This window comes from Macaca thibetana, chromosome 7, assembly GCF_024542745.1.
Source record: "Macaca thibetana thibetana isolate TM-01 chromosome 7, ASM2454274v1, whole genome shotgun sequence".
Taxonomy (NCBI): domain Eukaryota; kingdom Metazoa; phylum Chordata; class Mammalia; order Primates; family Cercopithecidae; genus Macaca; species Macaca thibetana.
The window spans coordinates 18,852,587-18,880,356 of record NC_065584.1 but is presented as its reverse complement, the minus strand read 5'-3'; the positions used below and the strand labels follow the sequence as shown (position 1 = coordinate 18,880,356).

Below are 27,770 nucleotides of genomic sequence, written 5' to 3'. Positions count from 1 at the left end.
TGAGCAAAAAATATGAGACTATAAAAAGTATCCAAGGAGACTTGAAGAAGCACACGGAACTTCCGGAAACAAAAAATAAAGTAAGTTAAAAATTCAATGGAAGAGTTAAATACAAGATTAGCAGGAGATGAAAAGACAAAGTTCAAAAGAGAAGTGGATAGTGAGATTGGAAAGTATGAGAGAGGTTTAAAAACATAAAAGATGGACTTCTAGCCATGAAGGCGTATCAAAGTCTGAACTTACCCTCCCTCACCCGCCCCTGCCATAAACAGCTAGAAACTGTACAGAATACATGAAACAAATGTTTTGAGACATTTGCAACAGGAAGTAAAGCACTGTGAACCCTGAAAGAGGGAAAAACAAATAAGTGAAGTCCTATAATCACCCCAGCTTCCATCTAGGAGGCAATTTCCAGACTATGGCACAGAAAAGTGGAATCCAAATAGAGCCCAGTAGACTTACTAATTTGGACAAACAGAGCCTAGAGTTCAGAGAGGACAAGATGGCTAGAATTTGCAGAGCAGGAAAACAGCTCCAGTAAAACTATCTATAGTAAGATTTGAGAATATTAATCTCTGCATGCATAGGATGAACTCTATGAGGTCATGCAAAGAAGAAATTCTAGAAAAAGAACAATTACTAGAGAGCTAAAAGCAAAAAATTCTCAGAGATCACAAACGGTCCAGAATCACTCAAATTCTCAATAACCAGAATGAAGATATCTCTTTGAACTCGCTGGGCAGTCATCAGGAATCCTGAGGTCAGGAGGGGAGTGTCATACCTTAATAGTGAAGTTATACCAGTAATTCTAGAGCAAAAGCTATTCTAGTACTGCCTCATAAAAGTTTGAAAGCAAGCTTTTCACAAAGATGAAACTGATTCATGAGGAACTTGACTATTTGCCAGAACAGTGTCCATATACTTTAAAAGGATATAATAAAATTACTGATATGTGAAGAAACAGAAAAATGTGACTCATAACCTGGGGAAAATCAATAGAAATAGGCTCAGGAAACCCAGAGATAATTAAGGTTAGGAGACATTTGCTGTTAAAATTAACATTTTCAAGACACTCAAGAATTATCTTAAACATACCAAGAATAAAAAAAGAAAAGATATAAAAGAACAACATAGAAAACTGTTACATTATCTAAAATGAAAATTTACTCCAAAGGATTAACAGCAGCTTAGACAATGATGAAAAGATAAATAAACTTGAAGACATAGCAATAGAACCCATCCAAAATAAAGTACAGAAAGAAAAAGAAAAAAAGAATTGACAGAGCTTCAATGACCTGCAGGAAAATATCAAGTGGTCTAACATACAGGCAATTATGGCTCCAGAAGGAGAGAAACGACAGAGGAAAAGAAAACAAAAAAACTGAAGAAATAATAGTAGAAAGTTTCCTAAATCTGATGAAACCATAAATCCACAAATATAAGATGTTCAACAAATCCCAAGCAGGATAATCATTCACACAGAAAAAACACACAAGACACATGGCAAACAAATTGCTGAAGCCATCACTAAAGGGCAAATTCTAAACAGCAGCCAGACAAAAAAGGACAACTGCTGTATGGATGAACAAAGATTTAAAAATTATCCTAGACTGCTCATCCAAAGTGATGCAAGTTAGAAGACAATGGACAAACAGTTTAAAGTGCTGAGGCAGAAAAAAAATCAGCATAGAATTGTATACTAAGCAAAAATATCCTTTGAAAATGGAATCAAAACAAAGTCTTTTCCAAGCAAACAAAAGCTGAGAAAATGAATCATCAGTAAACCTGCACTACAAGATATGATAATGAAGTAAAATGATACCAAATAGAAACGATTTACACATATGAGAGTGTCCAAGTAGTAAATACATAAGATTTTTCTCTTAAAAAAATTTTAACAACTATCTAAGGCAAAATAACAGTTATTATGTGGTTTTCAAAATATGTAGAAGTATTAATAAAATAAATGACAATAGCACCATAAACAGAAGAAAGGAAACAGCAGAATATACTTTTTCATATTCTTTCCAAATATACATGAAACATCATGAAGATCACGAAAATTTGGATTACAAAGTGTCAATAAATTTTTAAAAATTAAAATACAGAGTATGTTCTCTGACAAAAACAGAATTAGAGTAACAGAATGTTATCCAGAAAATCTCCCAAATATTTGGAAATTAACAACATACTTCTAAGTAACTGAAAGGTCAAAGAAGAAATAACAAGAAAAATGTGAGGAAAAACCCACAACACATTGTGTGAAAAGTACTGGTTTAGAGCAGGGGTCAGCAAAGTACATCTCTCAAGCCAAATCTTGTCTGTACCTGTTTTTGTAAATAAAGTTTTACTGGAATATAGCCACATTCATTCTTTCATTCATTGTCTATAACTGCTTTCACACTATAGGGCAGAGCTGAGTAGTTATAGCAAAGACCAAATGGCCCACAAAGCTTAAAATATTTACTATTTCACTTATTATAGAAAGTTTATCAAACGGTGGTTTGGAGCACAGATTCTAGTAGCAGATTGCCTAGGTTTGAACATCATCTCTTACTAGCAGGGGTGACTTTGGACAATTATTTAGCCTCCCTGTACCTTACTTTCCTCGCCTATTAAATGGGGATATAAAAGTACGTCACAGGGGTCACTATGAGAATTAACATATACACTATTTAAAGGAATTAGAGGGCCTCATATATGGTTAATGTTATGTAAATGTTTGCTTCATATCATTATTATTATTGCTATTAGTTTACTATAACCATAGTTAAATGGGAACAAATAAAAATACCTCACAGGGGTTACTATGAATATTAACATATATACTGCTTAAAGGAGTTACAGTGCCTGGTATATGGCTAATGTTATATAAATGTTTGTGTAATATTATTATTATTACTATTAGTTTACCATAACCTTAATTAGCTTTAAGAACCTACACCCTCTAACTGTCCAAATGAGGAAGGTCATCTAATATCCAGTTACAGTTTCTGAAAAGAAAGTTTCTACTATTTAAACTTCAAAATTGGTAGGATGAATAATTTATATAAAAAGACACAGAATACAGTTGGTTATGACTCTCCATCAAATCAAGCTAGCAGAAAGCCCAGAGAACAAGAGGAGATGATTTGTACCTCCTGAGAGTATTTACTATTTGGGAACCAAAGGGCATCAGCAAAAAATCTAGCTAGAACAAAGATATCTACCTCTTGCTATCAGAATACTGTGTAGAGGTTAAAATTTCACAAGACAAGTACATCAAGTGAGGAATAGCCGGAGGGGCACTGCTGTTCTTTCTACTGATGTTTCCTCTGTCTGGCATAGCTCATCAAATACACACAGCAAACCACAATTGGCCAAAAACTTTAAAATTCCATGTATCCAAACACAGTGTCAATACATCTAGTTCTGTACAGACAATAACAAACTAGACTTGAGAGCACTTTCTCTGTAGCCTTGATAAACATATCATGGCTCAAACCAATATCCCTATGCATAGGTTATGCAACAACAGACAGGACGAGGTAGAAATGACAAAGCAAATATTACCTCCTCTTCAAGCTTTCTAACATTTTTTACTTTATCATTTCTTTTATTTTAACCCCAACTTGGTAGATGAGAAAGAGAATAAAGAAAGTTTTCAAGCAAAAGTAATGCTTAATCCATATCTTGGAAAAGAGAGTCAGAGACAGTCTGTAGAAAAGTAATAGAAAGTACATTTCAGAACAAAGGACCTCAAGATTAAAGAGATTATGGTGCTTTCAAGAGAGTGCCAGTAATCCAATCCAGGGGAGGGAAGGAGTGCCAACTGGAAAGCAGCAAGGGACAAGGCTGGAGAGGTAGGGCAGAAGCCAAGAGGAAGAGGTTTTTGGGTTTTTTGTTTGTTTGTTTGTTTTTTTGATAGAGTTTGAATAAAGAGAGCATTCAGTTTTAAATGTATAAAATGGAATATCTACAGAACATTCAGGAGTGATATTTAGAGTTGAGAAGCTAGAGCCACTGTTAGCTGATATGGAAGTTAAAGTCATGGGCCTATATACTCACCCAGAGAATATAAGTAAAGTGAAAAGAAAAGGCTACGGACTCCTGAAGAACACTGATATTTAAGAAGCAGACAAGGAAAGACTCCTTTAAAGATAAGAAGTAATAGTCAGGGAGAAAGAAAACCAGATAAAGAAGACTCTATCCATCTTCCCAAATTCCTCCCTGATCCTATTCCCAGACAAAATCTTACTTGTGTCCATTAAGTGAATTGGAAGTATCCATAAAAAATTCTAGCACACTAAATTTTTAAATAAGAAAGAGATAATAATAGCATCTATTCCATAGGGTTGTTGGAAGGATTAAATGAGATAATGCAGGCTTAGCATAATGCCTGGCACTTAGTATATGCTCAACACCTTTAGCTATTATGTTTTCATGAACTTAAAATTTTAAGTAATATGTTCTCATGAAGATCTGTGATAATGAAATACACGTACCCAAGACTTTTCTTATAAGTTGCTCAAAATAAGTGAAATTAAACACTTTCAACTAGTAAAAGCTATGGGCATGATTTCTCCTTGGATATATAAAAGAAATTCCTCAGCAATGCAATATATTACATTTAGAAAGGGTAAATTTAAAGCTAAGAAGAAAATATCTATATTTAATGTTATAGACACTTATAATTAAAATGGCTTGAATTTCATAACACCTTAAGTGATTTTTAAAAATAACTTTGTAGGTTTGTTTTATAACATTTTATGCTCCTATGAAATAGATAAGTATTATTATTTCCTCTAAAAAAGAAAATGAAATTCCAACAGTATATTAAGACTTGAAAAATTATAGCAAAAATGGGACATGAATTAAGTTTGTGCAATTGCCAAACACTGCTATATGGTGATATAAACCTAGAAGCACATTTTTTTTTTCCAAATAAGAGATTACAATTAAGTCTTTATAGATCCATTACCAGAAAGTCATATCTTACTAATATGAACAGGAGGCAGGGAAATACTGGGCAGAAGAGGGTGGGGTCCCTGGCAAGGGTTCCACCCTCAAGCCTGGACCCCTGGCCCTAAATAAGAACATGCATTCCTGTTTTCTTGCCCAAATGTTGCCTTTGCCAAAATCACTCTGGCCCACCACAACCCCAACCCTGTACCCATAAAAACCCCAAACTCCACTGGCAGAGGGGCAAAACAGCACTGCAGAGAAGGAGAGAAGTGAAGTGTCTGCACATCAAGAGGAGTTTGGCCGGGGATGGTCAGGCGAAGATTATCTTCCCACTCCATCCCCTTTCCAGCTCCCCATCCTGCTGAGAGCCACTTCCATTGCTCAATAAAATCCTCCATATACACCACCCTTTAATCTGTTCTTGTGACTTGGTTCTTCCTGGACGCTGGACAAGAATTCAGGATGCACTGGGTGCAAGAACCCAAAAAGGCTGTCACACTGACTCTTCACTGAGCTGTTTAACACTTAAGCTACCAGTGTTAAAGAGTATTGTTTGTAACACACACTCTCTGGGGCTCCAGAGGTTGTGGGTAACCCCTAGATGCTGCCACAGGCAAGCCAGCACCCAAAGGCACTCGCCCCGGCTCTCCTGCAACCTCTCACCTGCGTGCCCCACTCCTGCAAGGGGTTTGAGCTGCGCAGCCAAGTAAATGAGCCACACCCATTACAAGTCCTATGAAGGGGTCAAGGGAACTCTCTCATCTCATTACCAGAAAATCATATTAACCTATGCTACTCAAAGAAGCTATTCCTCAGAGTAATATAGAAAAACATCTACTGGTTATCATGTTCAAGGGGATAGAACACACTGTAATTTGTTTCTATAAAATTGAGATCTATAAAATTAATGAATTAAAAAGCAGGTAACTAAAATTGTTCTAAAATTTAAAATGATTTTAAAGTCTAATTATAACATAAAACTTTTAAAGATTATAAATGAACAACCTGCAAGATCCAACTTTTTACTGATAACTTTGAAACTATTTTTAGGTATAACGACTTCCATAAAAGTACCACAAAAAAGCCCTTGGCTTGCTTAACTTTTTTAAATCATTGACTAGAAGTAGATGATAATTTAGAAACTGATTAGTCAGTTGAGTGATAATTATATCCTTTGTTGTGAACTTTGATTTTGTATAAAAAATAACTCATAGGAATTGTTCCATTATATTCAACAAAAACATAATTTTAATAGACAACCTTTAAGGTAACTGAAAATTGAAATATAGGCTGGGTGCAGTGCCTCAAGCATGTAATTCCAGCACTTTGGGAGGTCAACAACACTGGAGGATAGCTTGAGGCCAGAAGTTTGAGACCAGCCTGGGCAGCACAATGAGATCCTATCTCTACCAAAAAAAAAATTAGCCAGGCATGATGGTATGTGCCTGTAGTCCTAGCTGCTCAGGAGGGTGAGGCAAGAGGATTGCTTGAGCCCAAGAGTATGAGGCTGCAGTGAGCTATGATCATGTCACTGCACTCCAGCCTGGGCAGCAGAGTGTGACCCCGTCTCTAAAAATAAAAAAATAAAATTTAAATATATATAGCTTTCTAAGAAACTTAATTATCCTAAGATATCATCCATCTGTCCTATCAAAATACCCTAACTGGAAAGAGTTATATAGAAAAATCTCTATAATAACCAGGTAATATTTCACTGACTCAAAATTACTTTGGCTTTCAAGGTAGTAATTAATTCAGTTGAGAAAGTTCTTGACATGATGAAATAAAAACCACATTGTTATATATCAACTACCCACCCCACCTACCCACCTCCACCTTTGAACAAATACTTTCCATCAAGTGTCCAAATTAATATTTATAGATGTATAATCATTTTCTATAACACACTTGAACATACAATTTAGAAAAAAAATGAAAAACTGTCACATACCTGTCCATCTAAGTCAAACGCCAAGCAAGCTATACCATGTGTATGAACATCCTTTAAAACTGATATGGTCTGCACAGTGTATGAATCCCAAATACAAATATAAGGCTCTTTCCCAACTTGTCCTGTTGCTACCAACACTCGTTCAGGGTGCAATGCAAGGCTGTAAAATAAGGAAATAAAGAAATAAGTAGTATTATTAAAAACTGCTTATACAGATTTTATAGTATTTGGTAGATGAAAAACATATATACCAGTGTGAACATTAGACTTTATCCATTTTAGACAATTTGGATTTTTTTATTATTATTATTTTTGTTGAGACAGTGTCTTGTTCTGTCAGCTAGGCTGGAGTGCAGTGGTGTGATCTCAGCTCACTGCAACCTCCATCCCGCCAAGTTCAAGCAATTCTCATCTCAGCCTCCTGAGTAGCTGGGATTACAGGCAACCGCCACCATGCCCGGCTAATTTTGTATTTTTGGTAGAGATGGGGTTTCGCCACATTGGCCAGGCTAGTCTTGAACTCCTGACCTCAAGTGATCTGCCTGCCTCAGCCTCCCAAAGTGCTGGGATTATAGGTGTGAGCCACCATGCCCAGCCAGTAATTTGGATTTAAAATAAATAGCTTCTATAAAAATCCATGCTAACAGTTACTACTTCATAGCATATGTGATAAACAGTTAATGATAAGCTAATTATACCCTTCATGATCCCTGCAATATACTATGTGTAAACTTCTCAAGAAAAGAACTCTCACAAGACAGTGACTGGATCACAGCAACAAATTGGTAGCCTTTTCCTCATTTAGTATTGACCTGTTTTCAAGCCTTCTTTCCCATTTTACTATTCCTTTCATTGGATAAAGTTAGACCAAATCTTAATGTCTAAATACAGCATTTAGTAGCCCTGCTACTATAACACTAATTCTTTTTTTTTTTTTTTTTTTTTTTGAGACGGAGTCTCGCTCTGCCACCCAGGCTGGAGTGCAGTGGCCGGATCTCAGCTCACTGCAAGCTCCGCCTCCCGGGTTTACGCCATTCTCCTGCCTCAGCCTCCCGAGTAGCTGGGACTACAGGCGCGCGCCACCTCGCCCGACTAGTTTTTTGTATTTTTTAGTAGAGACGGGGTTTCACCGTGTTAGCCAGGATGGTCTCGATCTCCTGACCTCGTGATCCGCCCGTCTCGGCCTCCCAAAGTGCTGGGATTACAGACTTGAGCCACCGCGCCCGGCCCAACACTAATTCTTAAATTATAAATTCCATTTAAGAAACAGAAAAGTCACCCATAATTCGCAGAAAATAATCTATGAGTCTCTAGAAACAAGACAAAGACCTAGCAGTTGGTAATAGCTTATGTACATCAGCAGAAGGCGGGGAAAATATAAATTCTATTTGATAATTTTTTTCTATATGTCAATTTAGAATATCACATTTGCCCTTGAGATGAAAAAGAAAATCACTCATGGCATCAGGGTGGAGAATCAACTAAAAGGGGAAAATTAGGAGGATATTAAAACAGAATCAAGGCTGGGTGTAATGGCTCATGCCTATAATACCAGTGCTTTGAGAGGCCCAGGCTGGAGGATCACTTGAGGCCAGGAGTTCAAGATCACCCTGGGAAACACATTAAGCCATTGTCTCTACAAAAAAAAATTTTTTTAATGAGCCAGACATAGCAGCACACACCTCTATTCCCAGCTACTTGGGAGGCTGAGGTGAGAAGATCGCTTGAACCCAGAAGTTCAAGGCTGCAATGAGCTATGACTGCACCACTGCATTCCAGCCTGGGCTTCTGGGCCAGATTCCGTCTCTAAAGTAAATAAAGACAAAATTAACAGACTGGATGCAGGGGACAAGGGGAAGAGAGGGGGCTAAGATGACTCTTGGGTTTCTGGCTTGGGTATTTGAATGGTTTGGGGTGGTATTCAACAAGTCAGGGAATACTAAAGGGGTAATCAATGGGAGAGAAGATAAGTGGGAATACCAGGTTGGTTCAACATATGAAATCAACAAATATGGCATATTAACAGAATAAAGGTCAAAAAAATTCCCACATATGTTTATCTCAATAGACACAGAAAAATTATTTGACAAAACCCAATCCCTTCATAAAAACACATAACTAGAAACTGAAGGAAACTTCCGCAAACTGACAAAGGACATCTACATAAACCCAAAGCTAATAACATATTTAGTGATGAAACCTTGAAAGCTATCCCACTAAGTAAAGGGAAAAAACAACGATATCAGTTCTTGCCACTCATTTAACTTGGTATTAGATATTCTAGCCAAGAAAAATAGGCCAGGAAAAGGAACAAAAAGTAAAAGTAAAGATCTCTACTGGCAAATGACATGATCATATATACAGAAAATCCTAAGGAATCCACAAAGAAACAACCAAAAAATGAAGAGCTAATATGAATTCAGCAAGGTTGCAGGATATATGATCAACATAAAAAATCTATTGTATTTCTATACACTAGCAAAGAACAATAAAAAAATTAAAGAAAATAATCCCACTTACAGTAGCATCAAGAGGAATAAAACATTTAGGAATAAATTAAACAAAGTACAAGATTTGTACACTGAAAACTACAAAAACCCACTGAAGGACATTTTAAAAGATCTAAATAAATGGAAAGACATCTCATTTCTGGGCTTAGAGGAATGTAATATTTGTAAGATGGCAATACTTCTCAAATTGATCTACAGAGTCAACACAATCCTTGTCAAAATACTAGTTGTCTTTCTTGAAGAAACTGACAAGCTGATCCTAAAATTCAGAAAGACTCAGAATAACCAAAACTATCCTGAAAAACAAGAACAAAGTTGGTAGACTCACTTTCCAATTTTGAAACTTACAAACTTACTACAAAACTACAGTAATCAAGACAGTGTGGTACTGGCATGAGGATATGCAGATCAATGAAACAGACTTGAGAGTCCAGAAGTAAACCCATACATTTGTGGTCAATTGATTTCAACAAGGGTGGTGCCAAGACAACTCAATGGGGGAGAAAATGGTCATTTCAACAAAGAGTACTGGGACACCTGAATATATATCCATACACAAAAAAATAAATTTGGACCCATACCTCAAACCATATACAAATGTCAACTCAAAATGGATCAGAGGCTAAAATAATTGTTAAAACTCTTGGAAGAAAATATAGGCATAAATCCTACTGATCGTGAATGAAGGAGTGGTTTCTCAGATATAACACAAAGCATTAGTGACAAAAGAAAAAGCAGATAAAATGGACTGAATCAAAATTAAAAACTTTTATGCTTCAAAGGACAACCATCAAGAACACAGTAACACAACCCAGAGAATGGGAGAAAATATTTGCAGAGCGCATATCTGATAAGGGACTTGTATTAAGAATATATAAAGAATTCCTACAAATCAACAATAAAACTACAAATAATCTAATTTTTCAAATAGATAAAGGATTTTAACAGACATTCCCCCAAGGAAGATACACAAAAGGCATATAAAAAGATGCTTAACATCAATAGTCAGTAGGGAAAAGCAAATCAAAATGACAATAATATACCATTTCTTTGTTCTTTCTCTTTCTTTCCCTCTTTCCTTCCTTTCTTTTCTTGCTTTCTTCCTTTCTTTCTCTTTCTCTCCTTTCTTTCTATTTATTTATTTGAGACAGGGTCTCACTTTGTCACCCAGGCTGGAGTACAGTGACACGATCACCACTCACTGCAGCCTCGACCTCCCAGACTCAAGACTCATCCTCCTGCTTTGGGCCTCTCACATGGCTGAGACTACAGGTGGGTGCAACCACACCTGGATAATGTTTTTTTTTTTTTTTTTTTTTTTTTTTGTAGAGATGGGGTCTCCCTATGTTGCCCAGACTGGTCTCGAACTATTGGACTTCAGAGATCCTCCCACCTCAGGCTCTCAAAATGTTGGCATTACATGTATGAGCCACTGCTCCCAGTCCACTTCTATAAATATACATATATATACACATATATATGTGTGTATATGTATATACATTTTGAGAAAGAGTTTCACTCTCATTGCCCAGGCTGAAGTGCAATGACACGATTTTGGCTTACTGCAACTTCTGCCTCCCAGGTTCAAGCAAGTCTCCTGCCTCAGCCTCTCAAGTAGCTGGGATTACAGGCATGCACCACCACACCCAGCTAACTTTTCTGTATTTTTAATAAAGATGAGGTTTCACAATGTGGACCAGGACAGTCTCGAACTCCTGACCTCAGATGATCCACCTGCCTTGGCCTCCCAAAATGCTGGAATTACAGGTATGAGCCACTGCGCCTGGCCCACTTCTACATTTTAAAAGACAGAAAATATGAAGTATTGGCAAGGATGTGGAAAAAGTGTAACCCTTAAACATTGATTATGGGATTGTAAAATGATGCAGCCTATTTGGAAAACTGCTTGGTAGCTATTCAAAAGGTAACAAAGTTACCATATGATCCAGCAATTCTACTCCTAGCTGTATTCCCAAAAGGAATGAAAACATATGTCCACACAAAACTTGTACACAAATGTTCACAGCAGCATTATTCACAAATGGCCAAAAAGTAGAAACAATCCAAATGTTTGACTGAATCATGAATAAGTAAAATGTGGTATCCATACAATAAAAATGACAACAGGAATAAAGCACTGATACATGCTACAACATGGATGAACCTTGAAAACATTATGCTTAGTGAAGGAAAACAGATATATAAGGGCCACATCTCATATTAATCCATTATGAAATGTCCAGAACATGCAAATCCTTAAAGAAAGTAGATTAGTGATTGCCAGGTGCTGGAAGGAGAGGGGAATGGATAAGGACTGCTAATGAGCTTGGGAATTTTTTAGGGGTGATAAATTTCGGAAATTAGATAGAAGTGATAGTTGCAGAACTTTGTGACTATACTAAAAATCACTTAATCGTGCACTTAAAGTATAAATTTTATATTTTGTGAATCATCTGTTTTTAAAAAGTGAAAAAATACTGACATTACCATCTGCATACATATTTTAAGTATAAGGATTTATGCAAAGAAAACCTTTGAGGTTAGACAGACATGGGTTCAAAATTCTGTCTCTGCTCTTCACAGACTTCTCAGCAAATTCTTTATCTTCATCTTGTTTTCTCACCTTCAAAAAGGGCATATATTTACTATAAGTAAGGTGAGGGAAATTTCCCCAAGCTTGAAAACTGGTGCGGGGGGAAGGCTGAGTGTGGTGGCTTGTGCCTGTAAACCCAGTGCTTTGGGAAGCTGACGCAGGAGGATCGCTTGAGGCTAGGAGTTCGAGACCAGCCTGGGAAACACAGCCAGACCCTACCTCTACAAAAAAATAAAACAACTAGCCAGGTGTGATGGTACATGCCTGTAGTCCCAGTTACTCAGAAGGCTGAGGCATGAAGATCACCTGAGCCCAGAAGTTCAAGGCTGCAGTGAGCTGTGATCATGCCACTGTATTCCAGTCCGAGTGACAGGGCAAGTCATCATCTCTTTTAAAAAAAAAAAAAAAAAAAAAAAGTCTGGGGAGAAAAACTATGCAGGTCCTCACAGTTTAACTACAAAATCTACATACAACAGAACAGAGGTACTCAAAGTTAGAGAAAAAGGATATGGTGGGTGTATGTTTAGATTTATAAGAAACTGTCAGTTTTCCACAGTAGTTGTACCATGTTACACTCCCACCAGCAATGTAAGAAAGTTCCAGTTGCTCTACATTCCCACTAATATTTGGTGTTGCCAGTGTTTTTAATTGGAATTTCTGATGACCATTCACATGGACTAATTGGTCTTATAATGATCTGTTCAAGTCTTCTAGCCATTTTCATTAGGTTGTCTTTAAATTTTTGAGTTTTCAAAGTACTTCATATATTCTCAATACAAGTCCCTTTGTCCAACATGGGACTTGCAAATATTTTCTCCCAGACTGTAGCTTTTCTTTGCATTCTCTGTTTCTCTCACAGAGCAAACATTTTTTAATTTTTATGAAGTCCATTGATTTTTGTTTTATGGACCATGCTTTTGCTTAACCAAAGGTAATAAAGATTTCCTCTGATATTTTCTAAAACTTTTATAGTTTGTCTTACATTTAAAGCTACAATCTATATTTGTATAAAATGCAATGTATGTTACAGGCTTTTTGTTTTTTGTTTTTTTTTTTGCTGTCTTTATGTAAGATTCCTAACTTTTCAGCACCATGTATTGAAAAGACTGTCTTTTCTCCTTTGAATTCCCCAGGCACTTTTGTCAAAACTCAATTGACCATATCCATATTACTTTTCCACAAATTGTACCCTATATTTTACACCATTAACCTATGTATCTATACTTTCACCAATACCACACTGCCTTCATGAGTATAGCTTTATAATAAGCCTTAAAATTGAATACTGTGGATCTTCTACCTTTGTTCTTTTTCCATATTGCTTTGGCTATTCTAATTACTTCATCTTTCCTATAAGGTTTAGAATCAGCTGTATATCCTATATATCTTGTTGAGATTATGATTAGAACTGCATTAAATCTGTAAAGAACTTTGAAGAGAAGTGACATCTTAACTATATTGAGTCTTCCAATCCATAAACATAGTATGCCCTCCCTCCATTTTTCAGGTATTCTTTGTTTTCTGTCTCATTTAATAGTTTTTAGTATATAACACAGACCTTGCATAGATTTTGTAAAATTTATACAGATATTTTTGAGCTTTTGTAGACAGTATTGCTGTAAAATTTCAGTTTCCAATTGTTCATTGCTAGTCAGTAGAAACATAACTGATTTATGTATGTTGACCTGGTTTGCAAACCTGATAAATTCACTGAGTTTTAGGAGTAGTATTTTTTGTGTGAGTTTTTTAAAAATAAATTATTTGGAATTTTCTATGTAGGCAATCACGTTGTCTAGGAATAGAGACAATTTACTTCTTCCTTGTCTTTCTATAAGCCTTTTCTTTTTACTTCTTGTCTGATTGCACTGGCTTGAACTTCTAGCAGGATGTTGTTTTATTATTATTATTATACTTTAATTTCTGAGATACATGTGCAGAAAATGCAGGTTTGTTGCATAGGTATACATATGCCTTGGTGGTTTGCTGCACTCATCAACCTGTCATCTACATTAGGTATTTCTCCTAATGCTATCCCTCCCCTTACCTCCCACCCCCCAACAGGCCCCGGTGTATGATATTCTTCTCCCTGTGCCCATATGTTCTCATTGTTCAACTGCCACTTATGAGTGACAACATGCAGTGTTTGGTTTTCTGTTCCTATGTTAGTTTGCTGAGAATGATGGTTTCCAGCTTCATCCACGTCCCTGCAGAGGACATGAACTCATCCTTTTTTATGGATGCATAGTATTCCATGGTTTATATGTGCCACATTTTCTTTAATCAGTCTATCACTGATGGGCATTTGGGTTGGTTCTAAGTCTTTGCTATTGTGAACAGTGCTGTAATAAACATACGTGTGCATGTGTCTTTATAGTAGACTGATTTATAATCCTTTGGGTATATATCCAGTAATGGGATCGTTGGGTCAAATGGTATTTCTGGTCCTAGATCCTTGAGGAATCACCACACTGGCTTCCACAATGGTTGAACAAATTTACACTCCTATCAGTGTAAAAGTGTCCCTATATCTCCACAACCTCCTCCAGCATCCAGTGTTTCCTGACTTTTTAATGATCGCCATTCTAACTGGCGTGAGATGGTATCTCACCGTGGTTTTGATTTGCATTTCTCTAATGACCAGTGATGAGCTTTTTTTCATATGTTTGCTCTGATGATAGTTTCTAAAAGTATATGCACCCAATATACGAGCACCCAGATTCATAAAGCAAGTTCTAAGAAACTTACAAAGAGACAGGTCGTGTGTGGTGGCTCACGCCTGTAATCCCAGCACTTTGGGAGGCCGAGGCGGGTAGGTCACCCGAGGTCGGGAATTCGGGACCAGCCTGAACAACATGGAGAAACCTCATCTCTACTAAAAATATAAAATTAGTTGGGTATGGTGGCACATGTCTATAATCCCAGCTACTCAGGAGGCTGAAGCAGGAGAATTGCTTGAACCTGGGAGACAGAGGTTGCAGTGAGCTGAGATCATGCCATTGCACTCCAGGCTAGGCAACAAGAGCAAAGCGCTGTCTCGGGGGAGAAAAAAAAAGAAAGAAAATTACAAAGAGACTTAGACTCCCAGACAATAATCGTGGGAGACTTTAATACCCCACTGTCAGTATTAGATCAATGAGACAGAAAATTAACAAGGATATTCAGGACTTGAACTCAGCTCTGGACCAAGCTGACCTAACAGATATCGACAGAACTCTCCACCCTAAATCAACAGAATATACATTCTTCTCAGCACCACATAGCACTTATTCTAAAAATCGACTACATAATTGTAAGTAAAACACTCCTTGGCAAATGTAAAAGAATGGAAATCATAACAAACAGTCTCTCAGACCACAGTACAATCAAGTTAGAACTCAAGATTAAAAAACTCACTCAAACCCACACAACTACACGGAAACTGAACAACCTGCTCCTGCGTGACTACTGGGTAAATAATGAAATTAAGGCAAAAATAAATAAGTTCTTTGAAACCAATGAGAACAAATACACAACATACCAGACTCTCCGGGACACAGCTAAAACAGTGTTTGGAGAGAAATCAATAGCACTAAATGCCCACAGGTGAAACTGGGAAAGATCTAAATCGACACCCTAACATCACAATTAAAAGAACCAGAGAAACAAGAGCAAACAAATTCAAAAGCTAGTAGAAGACAAGAAATAACTAAGATCAGAGCAGAACTGAAGGAGAGAGAGAGAGACTAAAACCCTTTCAAAAAAAAATCAATGAATCCAGGAGCTTTTTTTGAAAAGATAACAAAATAGATAGACTGCTAGCCAGACTAATATAGAAGAAAACAGAGAAGAATCAAATAGACACAATAAAAAATGATACAGAGGATATCACCACTGATCCCACAGAAACACAAACTACCGTCAAAGAATACTATAAACATCTCTACACAGATAAACTAGGAAATCTAGAAGAACTGGATAAATTCCTGGACACAGACACCCTCCCAAGACTAAACCAGGAAGAAGGTGAAACCCTAAACAGACCAATAACAAGTTCTGAAATTGAGCAGTAATTAATAGCCTACCAAACAAACAAACAAAAAAAGCCCAGGACCAGATGGATTCACAGCCGAATTCTACCAAAGATACAAAGAAGAGCTGGTACCATTCCTTCTAAAACTCTTCCAAACAATAGAAAAAGAGGGAATCCTCCCTAACTCATTTTATGAGGCCAGCATCATCCTTATACCAAAACATGGCAGAGACAAAACAAAAAAAGAAAACTTCAGGCCAATATCCCTGATGAACATCGATGCAAAAATCCTCAATAGCAGGATGTTTACTTAGAAGGAACAAGAATAGACACTCTGGTCTTTTTCCTGATTTTACAAGGAAAACATTCAGTCTCTCACTATTAGGCACAAACTTAGCTGTAGGTTTTTTACAGATGCTTTTACAGTCGGGTTAAAGAAGTGGCCTTCTAGTCCTAGTTTGCTAAGCATTTTAAAAAATACGAATAAGTATTAAATGCTGTCAAATACTTTTCCTGTATCTACTGAGATAGTACCTGGTTTTTCTTCTTTAGTGATTTATATAGTGAATTACACTGATTAATTTTCAAATGTTGAACCAGCCTTGTATTCCTGGAATGAACCCTACCTGGTCATGATATATTTATCCTACTGATGGATTTTACTTGCTTATTACCTTATTTTGTTGAGATTTTTACATCTATATTAATGAGGGACAGTTGTCTGTAGTTTCCTTTTCTTCAAATGTTTGTCTGGATTTTGTATTAGAGCAATGCCAGCCTCATAAACACAGCTGAGAAGTAGTCCCTCCCCTTCTATTTTCTATAAGCAATTGTGTGGAATTGGAATCATTTCTTCTTGTGAGTTTGACAGCTTATATCTTTCAAGGGAATAGTTCATTTCATCTCAGTTGTCAAATTAAGTTGTTTATAGTAATCCCTTATTCTCCTTTTAACATCTATAGGTCAGTAGTGATATCCTGATGATACTGGTAATTTTTGTCTTGTCTTTTTATTCTTGGTCAGCCTAGCTAGAAATTTATCAATTTGATCCTTTTCAAAGAACCAGCTTTAGGTTTGATTTTTCTCTATTGTTTCGCTGTTTGCACTAATTTGTCTTCATTATTTCCTACTCTGTTTGCTTTTGAGTTGGCTCTTCCATTTCTATTTTCTTAAGTCAGACTCTTACATTATTGACCTGAGATGATTATTCTCAAATATATGCATTTAATGCTACAAATTTCCCTCGAAACACTGCTTTGGCTGAATTTCACAAATTTTGATATGTCGTATTTTCATTTTCTTCCAGGTCAAAATATTTTCTACTTTGCCTTCTGTTCTATGTTATTGATTTTTATTTTGATTCCATTATGGTCAGAGAACATACTCTATATGATTTCAATTATTTTAAATTTGTTAAGGTTTGTTTTATAATACATAGCCTATTTTGGTAAATGTTTTAGAACTCGAAAAGGATGTGCATTCTGTCGTGACTAGCTCATGCTGTTTGCTATGCCATGAATAATAAAGTCCTCTGTCTCTAACCTAGGAATTTCATGTCTTTGCCAGCATCCAAAAAAACTGTAACATACTAGTTTGTAACAAGGGTACTATATTAGCTTTCTATGCTAATGTGACAAATTACCATAAATTTAGCATCTTAAAGCAATACAAGCTTATTACCTCCCAGTTCTGCAGGGCAGAAATCTGGTTACAGTGTGACTCAGCTGAGTCCTGTGCATACAGTCTCACAAGGCCAAAAGTCAAGGTGTTAACACAATTAAATTACTTTCTAGAGTCTCTGGGGATGAGTCAGCTTTCAACTTCATTCAGAACATTAGCTGAATTCAATTCCTTGTGGTAAAGGGACTGAGGCTTTCACTCCCCTGCTGGCTGTCAAGAAGGAACTGCTCACCTCCTCAAGGCCAACTGCATGCCTCATCACGTTACCACCTCCATCTTCCAATCAGCAATGGCACATTGAGTTCTTCTCAAGCTTTGAATCTTTCTGACTTCTGCTGCATGTCTTCTCATTCTAGCTAAAGAAAATTATTTGCTTTTAAGGGTTCACATAATTAGATTGGGACTATCTAGATAATTCAAGATACTCTCAATATCTTAAGGTCCATCCCTACCTTAACTATATCTGCAAAGTCATGTGTGCTATGTTTAACATAAAAAATTCACAGGTTCCCAGGATTTAGAGTATGGATATCTTTGGGGCCAGTCTGGCTACCATGCAGACTCAGAAATTGAGTCCACTGGAGAATTATTTATATTTTTATATTTTCAGTTCTAAGTATTCCATTTTTCTACAACTTCTATTTCTTTGCTGAGAACTTCCAACATTCTATTTGTTTTAAGAATAGTTACTTCATGGCATGCAGTTATAACAAATTACATTCTGTCATAAATTCAACACCTAGGTCATCCTGGGGCTGACAACTGTTGCCTTTGCTTGTATGAACTGTTGAGATTTTAGTAATTTTTATATGCTAATTTTGAGTTATATCCTGAGCATTTTGAATATTATGTTATAAATTCTGGATCCTCTTAAAATCTTCCAGAGAATGCTGATATTTTTGTTTATTTCAGCAGGCAAGGAATCCAATTAGGTTCAAGGCACATATCCCAGCCCTCCTTCTGGGGTTCCAGTGTTAGTTCAGTTTTAAAGTCTTTGCAGTGCTACCACATGTACACAAACTGCAGGGGCAAATCTGAAACCTGGATGATTGTCGGTCAGTTCTCAAAGCCTCTGATACGCAGGCCGTTCCTGCATGTGCAACACAGAAGTGAGTCAACTATAGCCTTATGAAGATGCCCTTCTTGAGCTCCATACCCCTACAATTTCCCCCATAATCTCCAGCTCCCAGGGGTCCCTTTTCATTATACTGGAGCTAAGAGTCTAGGATGTTAACCTCTGCATACTATCATGTACTTCCCACAACTGGGCCTGCCTCTGGACAAAAAGCATTTTTCCTATTTTTAAATTGGTTATTTGTAATAATATTGTTACATTGTAAGAGTTCTTAATATATTCTTGGTACAGTTCTTTTCTCAAGTGTATTTTTTTTGCATATGTGTGTCTGCTTGTGGCCTGCCTTTTTAATTTTCTTAATGGCATATTTAAAAGAGCAAAATATTTTAATTTATTTAAGAAGTGTTTTATTTTGGACTAATTTGAGACTTATAAAAATGTTACAGAATAGTACAGTTTTCTTATATCCTTCATCACACTTCATTATAATACATTTTACATAACCATATTATAGTAATCGGGAAGAAGAAGGAAATTAACATGAGTACAATATCATTAGCTAAACTAAAAACCTTATTCAAAATTCACCATTTTTTCCACTAATGTCTCTTTTCTGTTCCAAGATCCTCCTATCCAGGATCCCATGCTGCATTTTAACTGCTATTCCTCCTTAGCAACTTCTAGTCTCTATAATACTTTCTTAGACTTTCCTTTCCTTTCATAACCTGGAAACTTTTGAAGAGTACTAACCAGTTATTTTAGAGAATGTCTCCAAATTTGGATTTGTCATGGTTTCTCATGATTAAAGTGGGATTATGCATTTTGGGCAAAAATACCACAAAAATTACATTCGTTCTTCTTTGCATATCATATCAGAAGGTTTAGGGTGTCAACATGTATTATTACTGATGATGTTTACCTCGATCTCTTGGTTAAATAGAACATGCCACTGTAAAGATACTACAAAGTTTTTCTTTGTAGTCACTAAGTATGCTAGGGGAGATAGTGTGAGACTATGCAAATGCTATTTCTCTCCTCAAACTTTCATCCACTAATTTTAGCATCTATTGGCAGATTCTGTCAGGAACGTTTACTACTACAATATTTCCGTAATGTGATTGTCTTTTTTTTTTTTTTTTTTTTGAGACAGAGTTTCACTCTGTCACCCAGGCTGGAGTGCAATGGCGTGATCTCAGCTCACTGCAACCTCCACTGGCTGGGTTCAAGTGATTCTCCTGCCTCAGCCTCCCAAGTAGCTGACATTACAGGTGCCCACCTCCAGGCCTGGCTAATTTTTTGCATTTTTAGTAGAGACGGGGTTTCACCATGTTGGTCAGGCTAGTCTCGAACTCCTGATCTCAGGTGACCCACCCGCCTGGGCCTCCCAAAGTGCTGGGATTACAGGTGTGAGACATCACGCCTGGCCCATAATGTGATTCTTTTTTTTCCCTCTTTTCTCCAACATTTATTAATTAGAATTCTACTACAAGGAAGTTATCTTTTCTCTCCTATTTATTTATTTAACCCATCTATTTATATCAGCTTGAACTCATGAATATTTTACTTCAAAAGTTAGCAAACTTTTTCTGGAAAGGGCTAGACAGTAAACATTTTATGCTCTGTGGGCCAGTTTCTGTTACAAGTACTCAACTGAGCTATTATAACACTAAATCAGCCATAGATAATACGTAAACCATGCATTCCCATTGGGAGCAATATCATCTCTGAAGGGGCAAAAATTAGTTCTTAAATGCATAGAGGTCTGATTGCATAAAGCACAGAAATACATTCAATACAGGAACTGATATACAGCATATCTGTGCTATTAAAATTTTGTAGTGGGTGAGGGAATTGATATAGCTGAATCTGTGTCCCCAACCAAATCTCATGTTGAAATGTAATCCCCAACACTGGAGGTGGAGCCTGATAGGAGGTGACTGGATCATGGGGTAGTTTCTCATGAATGGTTTACACCATCCTCTCAGTGCTGTTCTCATGATACTGAGTTCTCATGAGATCTCCCCACCCCGCTTCCTTCTACTCTAGCCATGTGAAGTGCCTTGCCTCCCCTTTGCCTTCTGCCATTACTGGAAGCTTCCTGAGACCTCCCCAGAAGCAAAAACTGCTATGCTTCCTATACAGCCTACAGAACTGTGAGCCAGTTAAACCTCTTTTCTTTATAAATGTCCCAGTCTCAGGTATTTCTTTATGGTAGTATGAGAATGGACTAATACAGGTGTTTAGGGAAAGACAATATCTAAAAGGGCTCCTTAGGGGGCAGTAATAAAAAACCAGTTGTAAAATACTGAGGTAACAAATAGTCATATCTGCATTCCAATAAAACCTTATTTACAAAAAATAGGTGGCAGGCCAGATTAGCCTATAGTCTGTTGTTTGATGAGCTCTGTTTTATTCTATGAGTTAAAATTCAATACTACCATTATTTATTTTGTAGCTCAAATTGTTCCATCTTTGGCCTTCAGAAGATCTTGAGGTCAGCTTCCATATTCTTTTAATAAGCCATCATCTCCTTTTGAGCACTTACTTTCTTGTACCACAAAATATTCCAATATTTTTTCTGCCCTAGCTCTATAATCAACTACTTCTCTAGGAAGCCCTAGTTCCTTTTATTGAACACTGGTGTTTATAGAACAAGATCTGGATGCTAGAAGTGATCAGCAGCAGAGGAGAGGAAAGAGCGTTCGTGTAACAGCGGCTGAAATTTGATTCTTTTTCTCTTTTTACTTACAGTCATTTTGCAGTTTTGCTATTCTCTGTTTAAGTAATGCTGGGGCTATGGTTTGCACAGAAAGTCTGAGGAAGAGATTTTGGGAGGTTACTACCTACCTACCTGCCATTGTCTTCGGTTATCCAGAGGTCTGATGTTATTTTAATGAGGTTCAATTTGTAATTTTACTTTTTATAATTCATGTTTTTTGTGTTCTATTTCCTATGCTTTTTCTAGAAATTTTATAGTTTTACCTCTCACATTTTAAATTTTATATATGGTGAGGTATATGCTGGGGTTCATTTTTTCCTCATAAAAGATATTCAGTTGTTTTTCACATCATTTGTTGACAAAAGATCATTCAGTACAGAGAAAAAATGCTGATGTAGGTTAAGGTGAGAACGTTTCTGAAACAGGGAAAAGAGAGCGGGATCTAGTACACAAGCAGTAGGATTAATATTGGATAGCAGCTGAATGTATTACTTTTGGACAGTTGGAATCTGAAGATTCTCTTCTGATTGGTCCAATTTTCTTTTTTTTTTTTTTTTTTTTTTTTTGAGACGGAGTCTTTGCTCTGTCGCCCAGGCTGGAGTGCAGTGGCTCCAACTCGGCTCACTACAAGCTCTGCCTCCTGGGTTTACGCCATTCTCCTGCCTCAGCCTCCCGAGTAGCTGGGACTACAGGCGCCCGCCACCTTGCCCGGCTGGTTTTTTGTACTTTTAGTAGAGACGGGGTTTCACCGTGTCAGCCAGGATGGTCTCGATCTCCTGACCTTGTGATCCGCCCGTCTCGGCCTCCCAAAGTGCTGGGATTACAGGCGTGAGCCACCGCACCCGGCCGGTCCAATTTTCTTAATGAGAATGAAAGCATGAGTGTTGTTCAAGTATCCTTCAGGTCAACTTAATATCTTATAGTTAAGTTTTATCCACATAATGCCTAGTATATTGCCGAACGTATAGTGAAACTCAACATTTATGGATTAATTTGGGAGACAAATGACAGATGTAATCATCTGAAGGTATATTCCCATTCTAAAACATTTAACAAGATTATTACCCATCCATATTGTGACACTATCATCTGAAATATATGGAAAGAACAGATTTGTAAAAGTTCTTCTTCCTATTAATATTGCTGAGTAATGGAAATTAATTAGGTATAAGCACTGTCATCAAATCCCACAACTACATATTAAGTTGCTTTAAGTATTTAATCTCTAAATTTATCATAACTATAAGGAAATAACATGTTAAACAAAGTGAGCTATTATCTTCTTCATAAATCTCCCTTCTTACATGCAAATATATCAATGTTCCTTTACATTTATCTCACACATCTCAAATGAGCACTGTACACTAGTAGACAACTTTATTAAACACTTAGCTGATAAATATGCATCCCTCTCTCAACCTCCAAACTTCCACATGAGCACAGTTCCCCACTATCAACTTCTGCCTTGCAGCAGATAAGCCTGTCTTGTACTTAATGATTAATATAGATGAAATTAAAAGAGATACTTCATTCCCACGAAATTCACTAAACTAACTGTACCGGCAGGTTCTGACTTCCCTTTATGTCTATACTCCTTGAACTCTCTGCTTGTGTTCTAGGTCCCATTCTCCTTAGTTTCAAGTACTTTACTCCTAGAACTATGCTTTCTGGAATTATTGCTTCCTCACTACTGAGTCATTCCTATTACCATTCAAATATACCCATTAAAAAACAACTCCCTTGACCAATTACCCATCATCCCATTTCTGTGCTCCTCATGCAAAGCAAAACTTCTCAAAAGAGGTGTCTCATCTTTTTTACTCCCTTTATTGTGTCAACATACTTCAAGTAGGCTTTCATCTCTTCTCCTTCACTGAAACGGTTTTTTCCAGGTCATGTATGACATTGCCAAATCTAATGATAAACTGTATGTCCTTATTCCCCTCTACTTTTCAGTAGTGTTTGACATAACTGACCACTCATGTTTTTGAAAGATTTTCCTCTCCAGGCTTCCCTGACTTCACAGTTTATCAGCCCTTCCTTTTCTGTCTCCACTGGTAGGCATTATCTCCTGCACCCCACCTCTGAATGTTAAAGTATGAGGGATTTGTCTTGGCTATCTTCCCTTCCTTTCCCAGGTGATTTCATCCAATCCCACAACTTTAAATGCATACAGACGGTGATAACTCCCAACCCTATATCTCTAGGTCAGCACAATGGATACATTCCTATACATCCTAAAGAGAATCTGATTTCCTCCTTGCCTTAGTAAATGGTATCATCATCCATTCAATTGCTCAGACCAAGAAGCTAAATTTCATCCTCACTACTTATCTTTTCCTCACTCATCTCATGCATTCTATTAGCCTGTCCTACTGGATCTATCATCACCGTCATTTCTGCTACAATCTTAATCTGAACCAGCATTCATCTTACATCACAACTACTTCAGTAGCCTTCTGGCTACCTACCATTATTCCTCTATTGCTTCCCTTTAGAGCTTTCTCAACATTGCCATAGTGATCTTTTTAAAATTACATAAATCTGATCTCATCATTTACCTCAGTAAAACCCAATAGCTTCCTACTGAATTAGAATGAACCTGAACTAAGATGGCACTTTCAAACCTTTGTAAGATACGCCCTCAGCCAGACGTGGTGGCTCACGCCCGTAACAGCACTTTGGGAGGCCGAGACCGGCAAATCACGAGGTCAGGAGTTCAAGACCAGAATAGCCAATGTGGTGAAACCCGTCTCTACTAAAGACACAAAAAATTAGCCGGGTGTGGTGGTGCGTGCCTGTAATCCCAGCTACTGGGGAGGCTGAGGCAAGAGAATCGCTTGAACCTGGGTGGCGGAGGTGGCAGTGAGCCAAGATCGTGCCACTGCACTCCAGCCTGGGTGACAGGGCGAGACTCCATCTCAAAAAAAAAAAAAAAGATACGCACTCACTGACTTCTCAAACCTTTGCTCCTACCATTTTTCCTCTTGTTTACTATACTCCAGCCACATTGGCCTTTCTGTCCCTTAAAATGGCCAAGTTCATTATGCTATCAAAGTCTCCGTCTGGACCTCCCAAATCTTTGCCGCATTCATATTATTCATGCTTTGGGGCAAATGTAACTTGCTCAGAGAAGCTTTCCCTAACTACCCCTAGTCATCCCAACATACTCTGTCCATTACTCTAAGTATTTCATGTTTCTCCTCATGCTTACTCCTTCAGAGGTATCTGCATTCCAGTGTTACAAGGCAGGCACTATGTTTCACTTTATCTTTTAACAATCTAATCTGCCTTTAAATTCAGCCAAACCCACTGCAGCTACTCCACGAGTCTGCTGAAATCATCACCTGAGGCACTGGGTACCAGTATACCTCACTTGATATCATCCAGAATGCACATAATTATGACCTTCCAGGTCCGCTGCGAGTGAGCATTTTTCTGGACTGATGATGCAGGATATCTGTCTTTCGGTGTTTTCAGCTCATGATGATACTGAGCAGATCCACCAATAGAAAACAAAAACTTTGCTTGGTAATAAATCTCCAAACAAGGAATATCCAGCGTGGGAGGGTCTTAGGCAAGAAGCACAAAGTATTTAAGGGGGTCCCAGTACTTACCCACATTGTTATATAATGCACAATAGTAAATGAATGGATTTGGCTAGGTCCTAACTTTTTTTTCAGGTTGACTCCTAGCCCAGCAGCTGAACGTGGATTACTATTAAATCCAGAGCAGTGGTTTTCAACCCAGCCTGCATATTACAATCATTTGGGAGGCCTAAAAATTAAAAACGGAAGCAAACAATAAACAATACCTGGACCCCAACCTAAACAAATTAAATCACAATTTCTTTGGGTAAGGCTTGGCCACTGGTGGTTTTATTTTGTTTGTTTTCTTTTAACTTTCTATTAAGCAGCCAGGGTTGAGAATCAGGAATCTGGAGCAGTGTTCTCAAACTTTAGACTATATTAACATCACCTGGAGGTGATAAAAACTTACTACTGGGGCCGGGCATGGTGGCTCATGCCTGTAATCCTAGCATTTTGGGAGGCTGAGGCGGGCAGATCACCAGAGGTTAGGAGTTCAAGACCAGCCTGGCCAATGTGGTAAAACCCCATCTCTACTAAAAGTACAAAAATTAGCTGGGTGTGGTGGCGGGTGCCTGTAGTTCCAGCTACTTGAGAGGCTGAGGCAAGATAATCGCTTGAACCCAGGAGGCGAAGGTTGCAGAGAGCCGAGATCGTGCCACTGCACTCCAGCCTGGGCGACGAGAGCAAGACTCTGTCTCAAAAAAACAAAAAACAGAAAACAAAAACAAACAAACAAAAAAATACACAACTGATTACTCTAGGGCTCCACACCTAGAGTTTCTAATTTGGTAGATCTGGAGTGAGCCCAGAGAATTTGTGTTTTTTAATAACTTTCCAGATGATGCTAATGTTGCTAGTCTGAAGACCACACTTTTCCGAAGCAAGAATCTAGGGCTGCCAGCTATGTGTCATTTTTTAATAACCAAGTAAAGTAGAAACTGCTGGAACAAATCTGTTTTTAAGAAATGTTATGAATACATAATAGTTATACATTGGAACAAATCTTGAAAGAGGCTAGTTTTGTGTACCAAAAATGACATGACTCATTTTCTCATCTTCTTCCGGCTCTGCCTTTCCTGGGCATACAGTCTTTTGGGGAGTCTTATGATTACAATATAATTATGGCAAAACTTCACTAAGGTGAAGCAGTCCTCATCTTATTTGACACAGCTGATTACTCCTTTCTGCCTGAAATACTCTCTTCACTTGACTTCCATGATCCTACACTCTTGGTTTTCCTCATGTTTCTCTGGCCACATTTTTGTCAGTTGTTCATTTCCCCTACATTAAAATGTTGGAGTGCCACAGGAATCCATTTTTTAGATCCTTTATCTAAACTCACTCCTTCAATGGTCTCATCTAGGTTCATGGCTTTAAATACTGTCTATATGCTGATAACATTAAAATCTATACCAGCTCAGATAGTTTCCCTGAATTATAGACATGTATGTTCAACTGCCTAATTTAAAACCCCACTTGATTGTTTATTAGATAATCTCAAACAGAACACTTCTAAAACAGAGTTGCTCGGTCAAAGTCACAAGGCCCCTGTTTCAGGCCCTAGCTACCAGACGACATTTTTATTCCCTGGGACAGAAGGGAACCTGCTGCCTTGAAGGGAAGGACCTACTCCTGGCAGCATTCACCATCTGCTAACTGAAGAGCCCTTGGGCCCTGAATAACCAGTAGCAATACCCGGGTACTATATCAAGGGTCTTGAGTGAGCCTCTGAGGTTTGCTGGCTTCAGGTAGGATACAGTACATTACCAACTGTGGTGTCCATGGAGCGAAACTCTTTTTGCTTGAGAAAAGCAGAGAGAAAAGTAAAGATGACTTAGTCTTGTACCTTAGGTACCAGCATGGCCATAGGGGTAGGTAGATCACCAAGTGGGCTCTTGGGGTCCCCCATTCCAGAACCTGACTCTTGGATGGCATTTCTGGACCTGCCCTGGGGCAGAAGGGAGCCCACTGCCCTGAAAAGTGAGTCCCGGACTAGGCAACATTCACCATAAGCTGACTTATGAGTCCTTGAGCCTTAAGGGAACACTGGCAGTAGTCTGGTAGTACTCTCCATGGCCTGTGGTGGCAGGCAGTGGCTGTAGGGTGAGGCTCCTCTGCCTTTAGAGAGAAGAGTGGGAAGGACTGTGTCTTGTGGTTTGAATGCCAGCTCATCCACAGTACAATAGAACACCAGGTAGATTTCTAAGGTTTTTGACTCTAGTCCCTGACTCATGGATGGTACCTGTGGACCCACCCAAGCCTGGGGGAACTCACAGCGCTGAAAGGAAGCACACTGGCCTGGCTGGCTTTACCACCTGATTGTAGAACCCCAAGGCCTTGAGCAAACATAGGCAGTAACCAGGGACTGATTACAGCAAGCCTTGGGCAAGACACAGTGCTGTGCTGTCTTCAGGTCTGATCCAGCACCATCATAGTGATGGTGGCCACAAGGGTGATTATGTCATTCCACCCCCAGCTTTAAGTGGCTCAGAATAGATAGATAGATAGATAGATAGATAGATAGATAGATAGATAGATAGATAGAGATAGAGAGAGAGAGAGAGAGAGAGAGAGACCATTTGTTTGGAAGAAAGTAAGAGAGAGAGAGAGACTCCATTTGTCTGGGAGAAAGTAAGAGAAATGAGTAAGAGTGTGCCTGCCTGGTAATCCAGAAAATTCTCTTGGATCTTGTCCAAGAC

The 27,770-nt window shown here is 37.9% G+C and overlaps 1 protein-coding gene across 13 annotated transcripts in view; it reads right to left on the bottom strand.

Moving 5' to 3' along the window:
- The window catches only part of EML5 (EMAP like 5), a 189,301-nt gene that overhangs the window by 143,908 nt on the left and 17,623 nt on the right, over positions 1-27,770 (bottom strand). For 12 of the 13 annotated variants that reach the window (XR_007727537.1, XM_050798515.1, XM_050798514.1 and 9 more), the window contains exon 2: positions 6,896-7,055. Coding sequence is in view for 12 of the 13 variants with exons in the window: in XM_050798515.1 (XP_050654472.1) it covers positions 6,896-7,055 (160 nt within the window). In the remaining variant the exon portion in view is untranslated. Of the gene's footprint in view, positions 1-6,895; positions 7,056-17,919; positions 22,109-27,770 lie in introns of those variants that run through there. The other variant, XM_050798517.1, reaches the window with a different exon arrangement.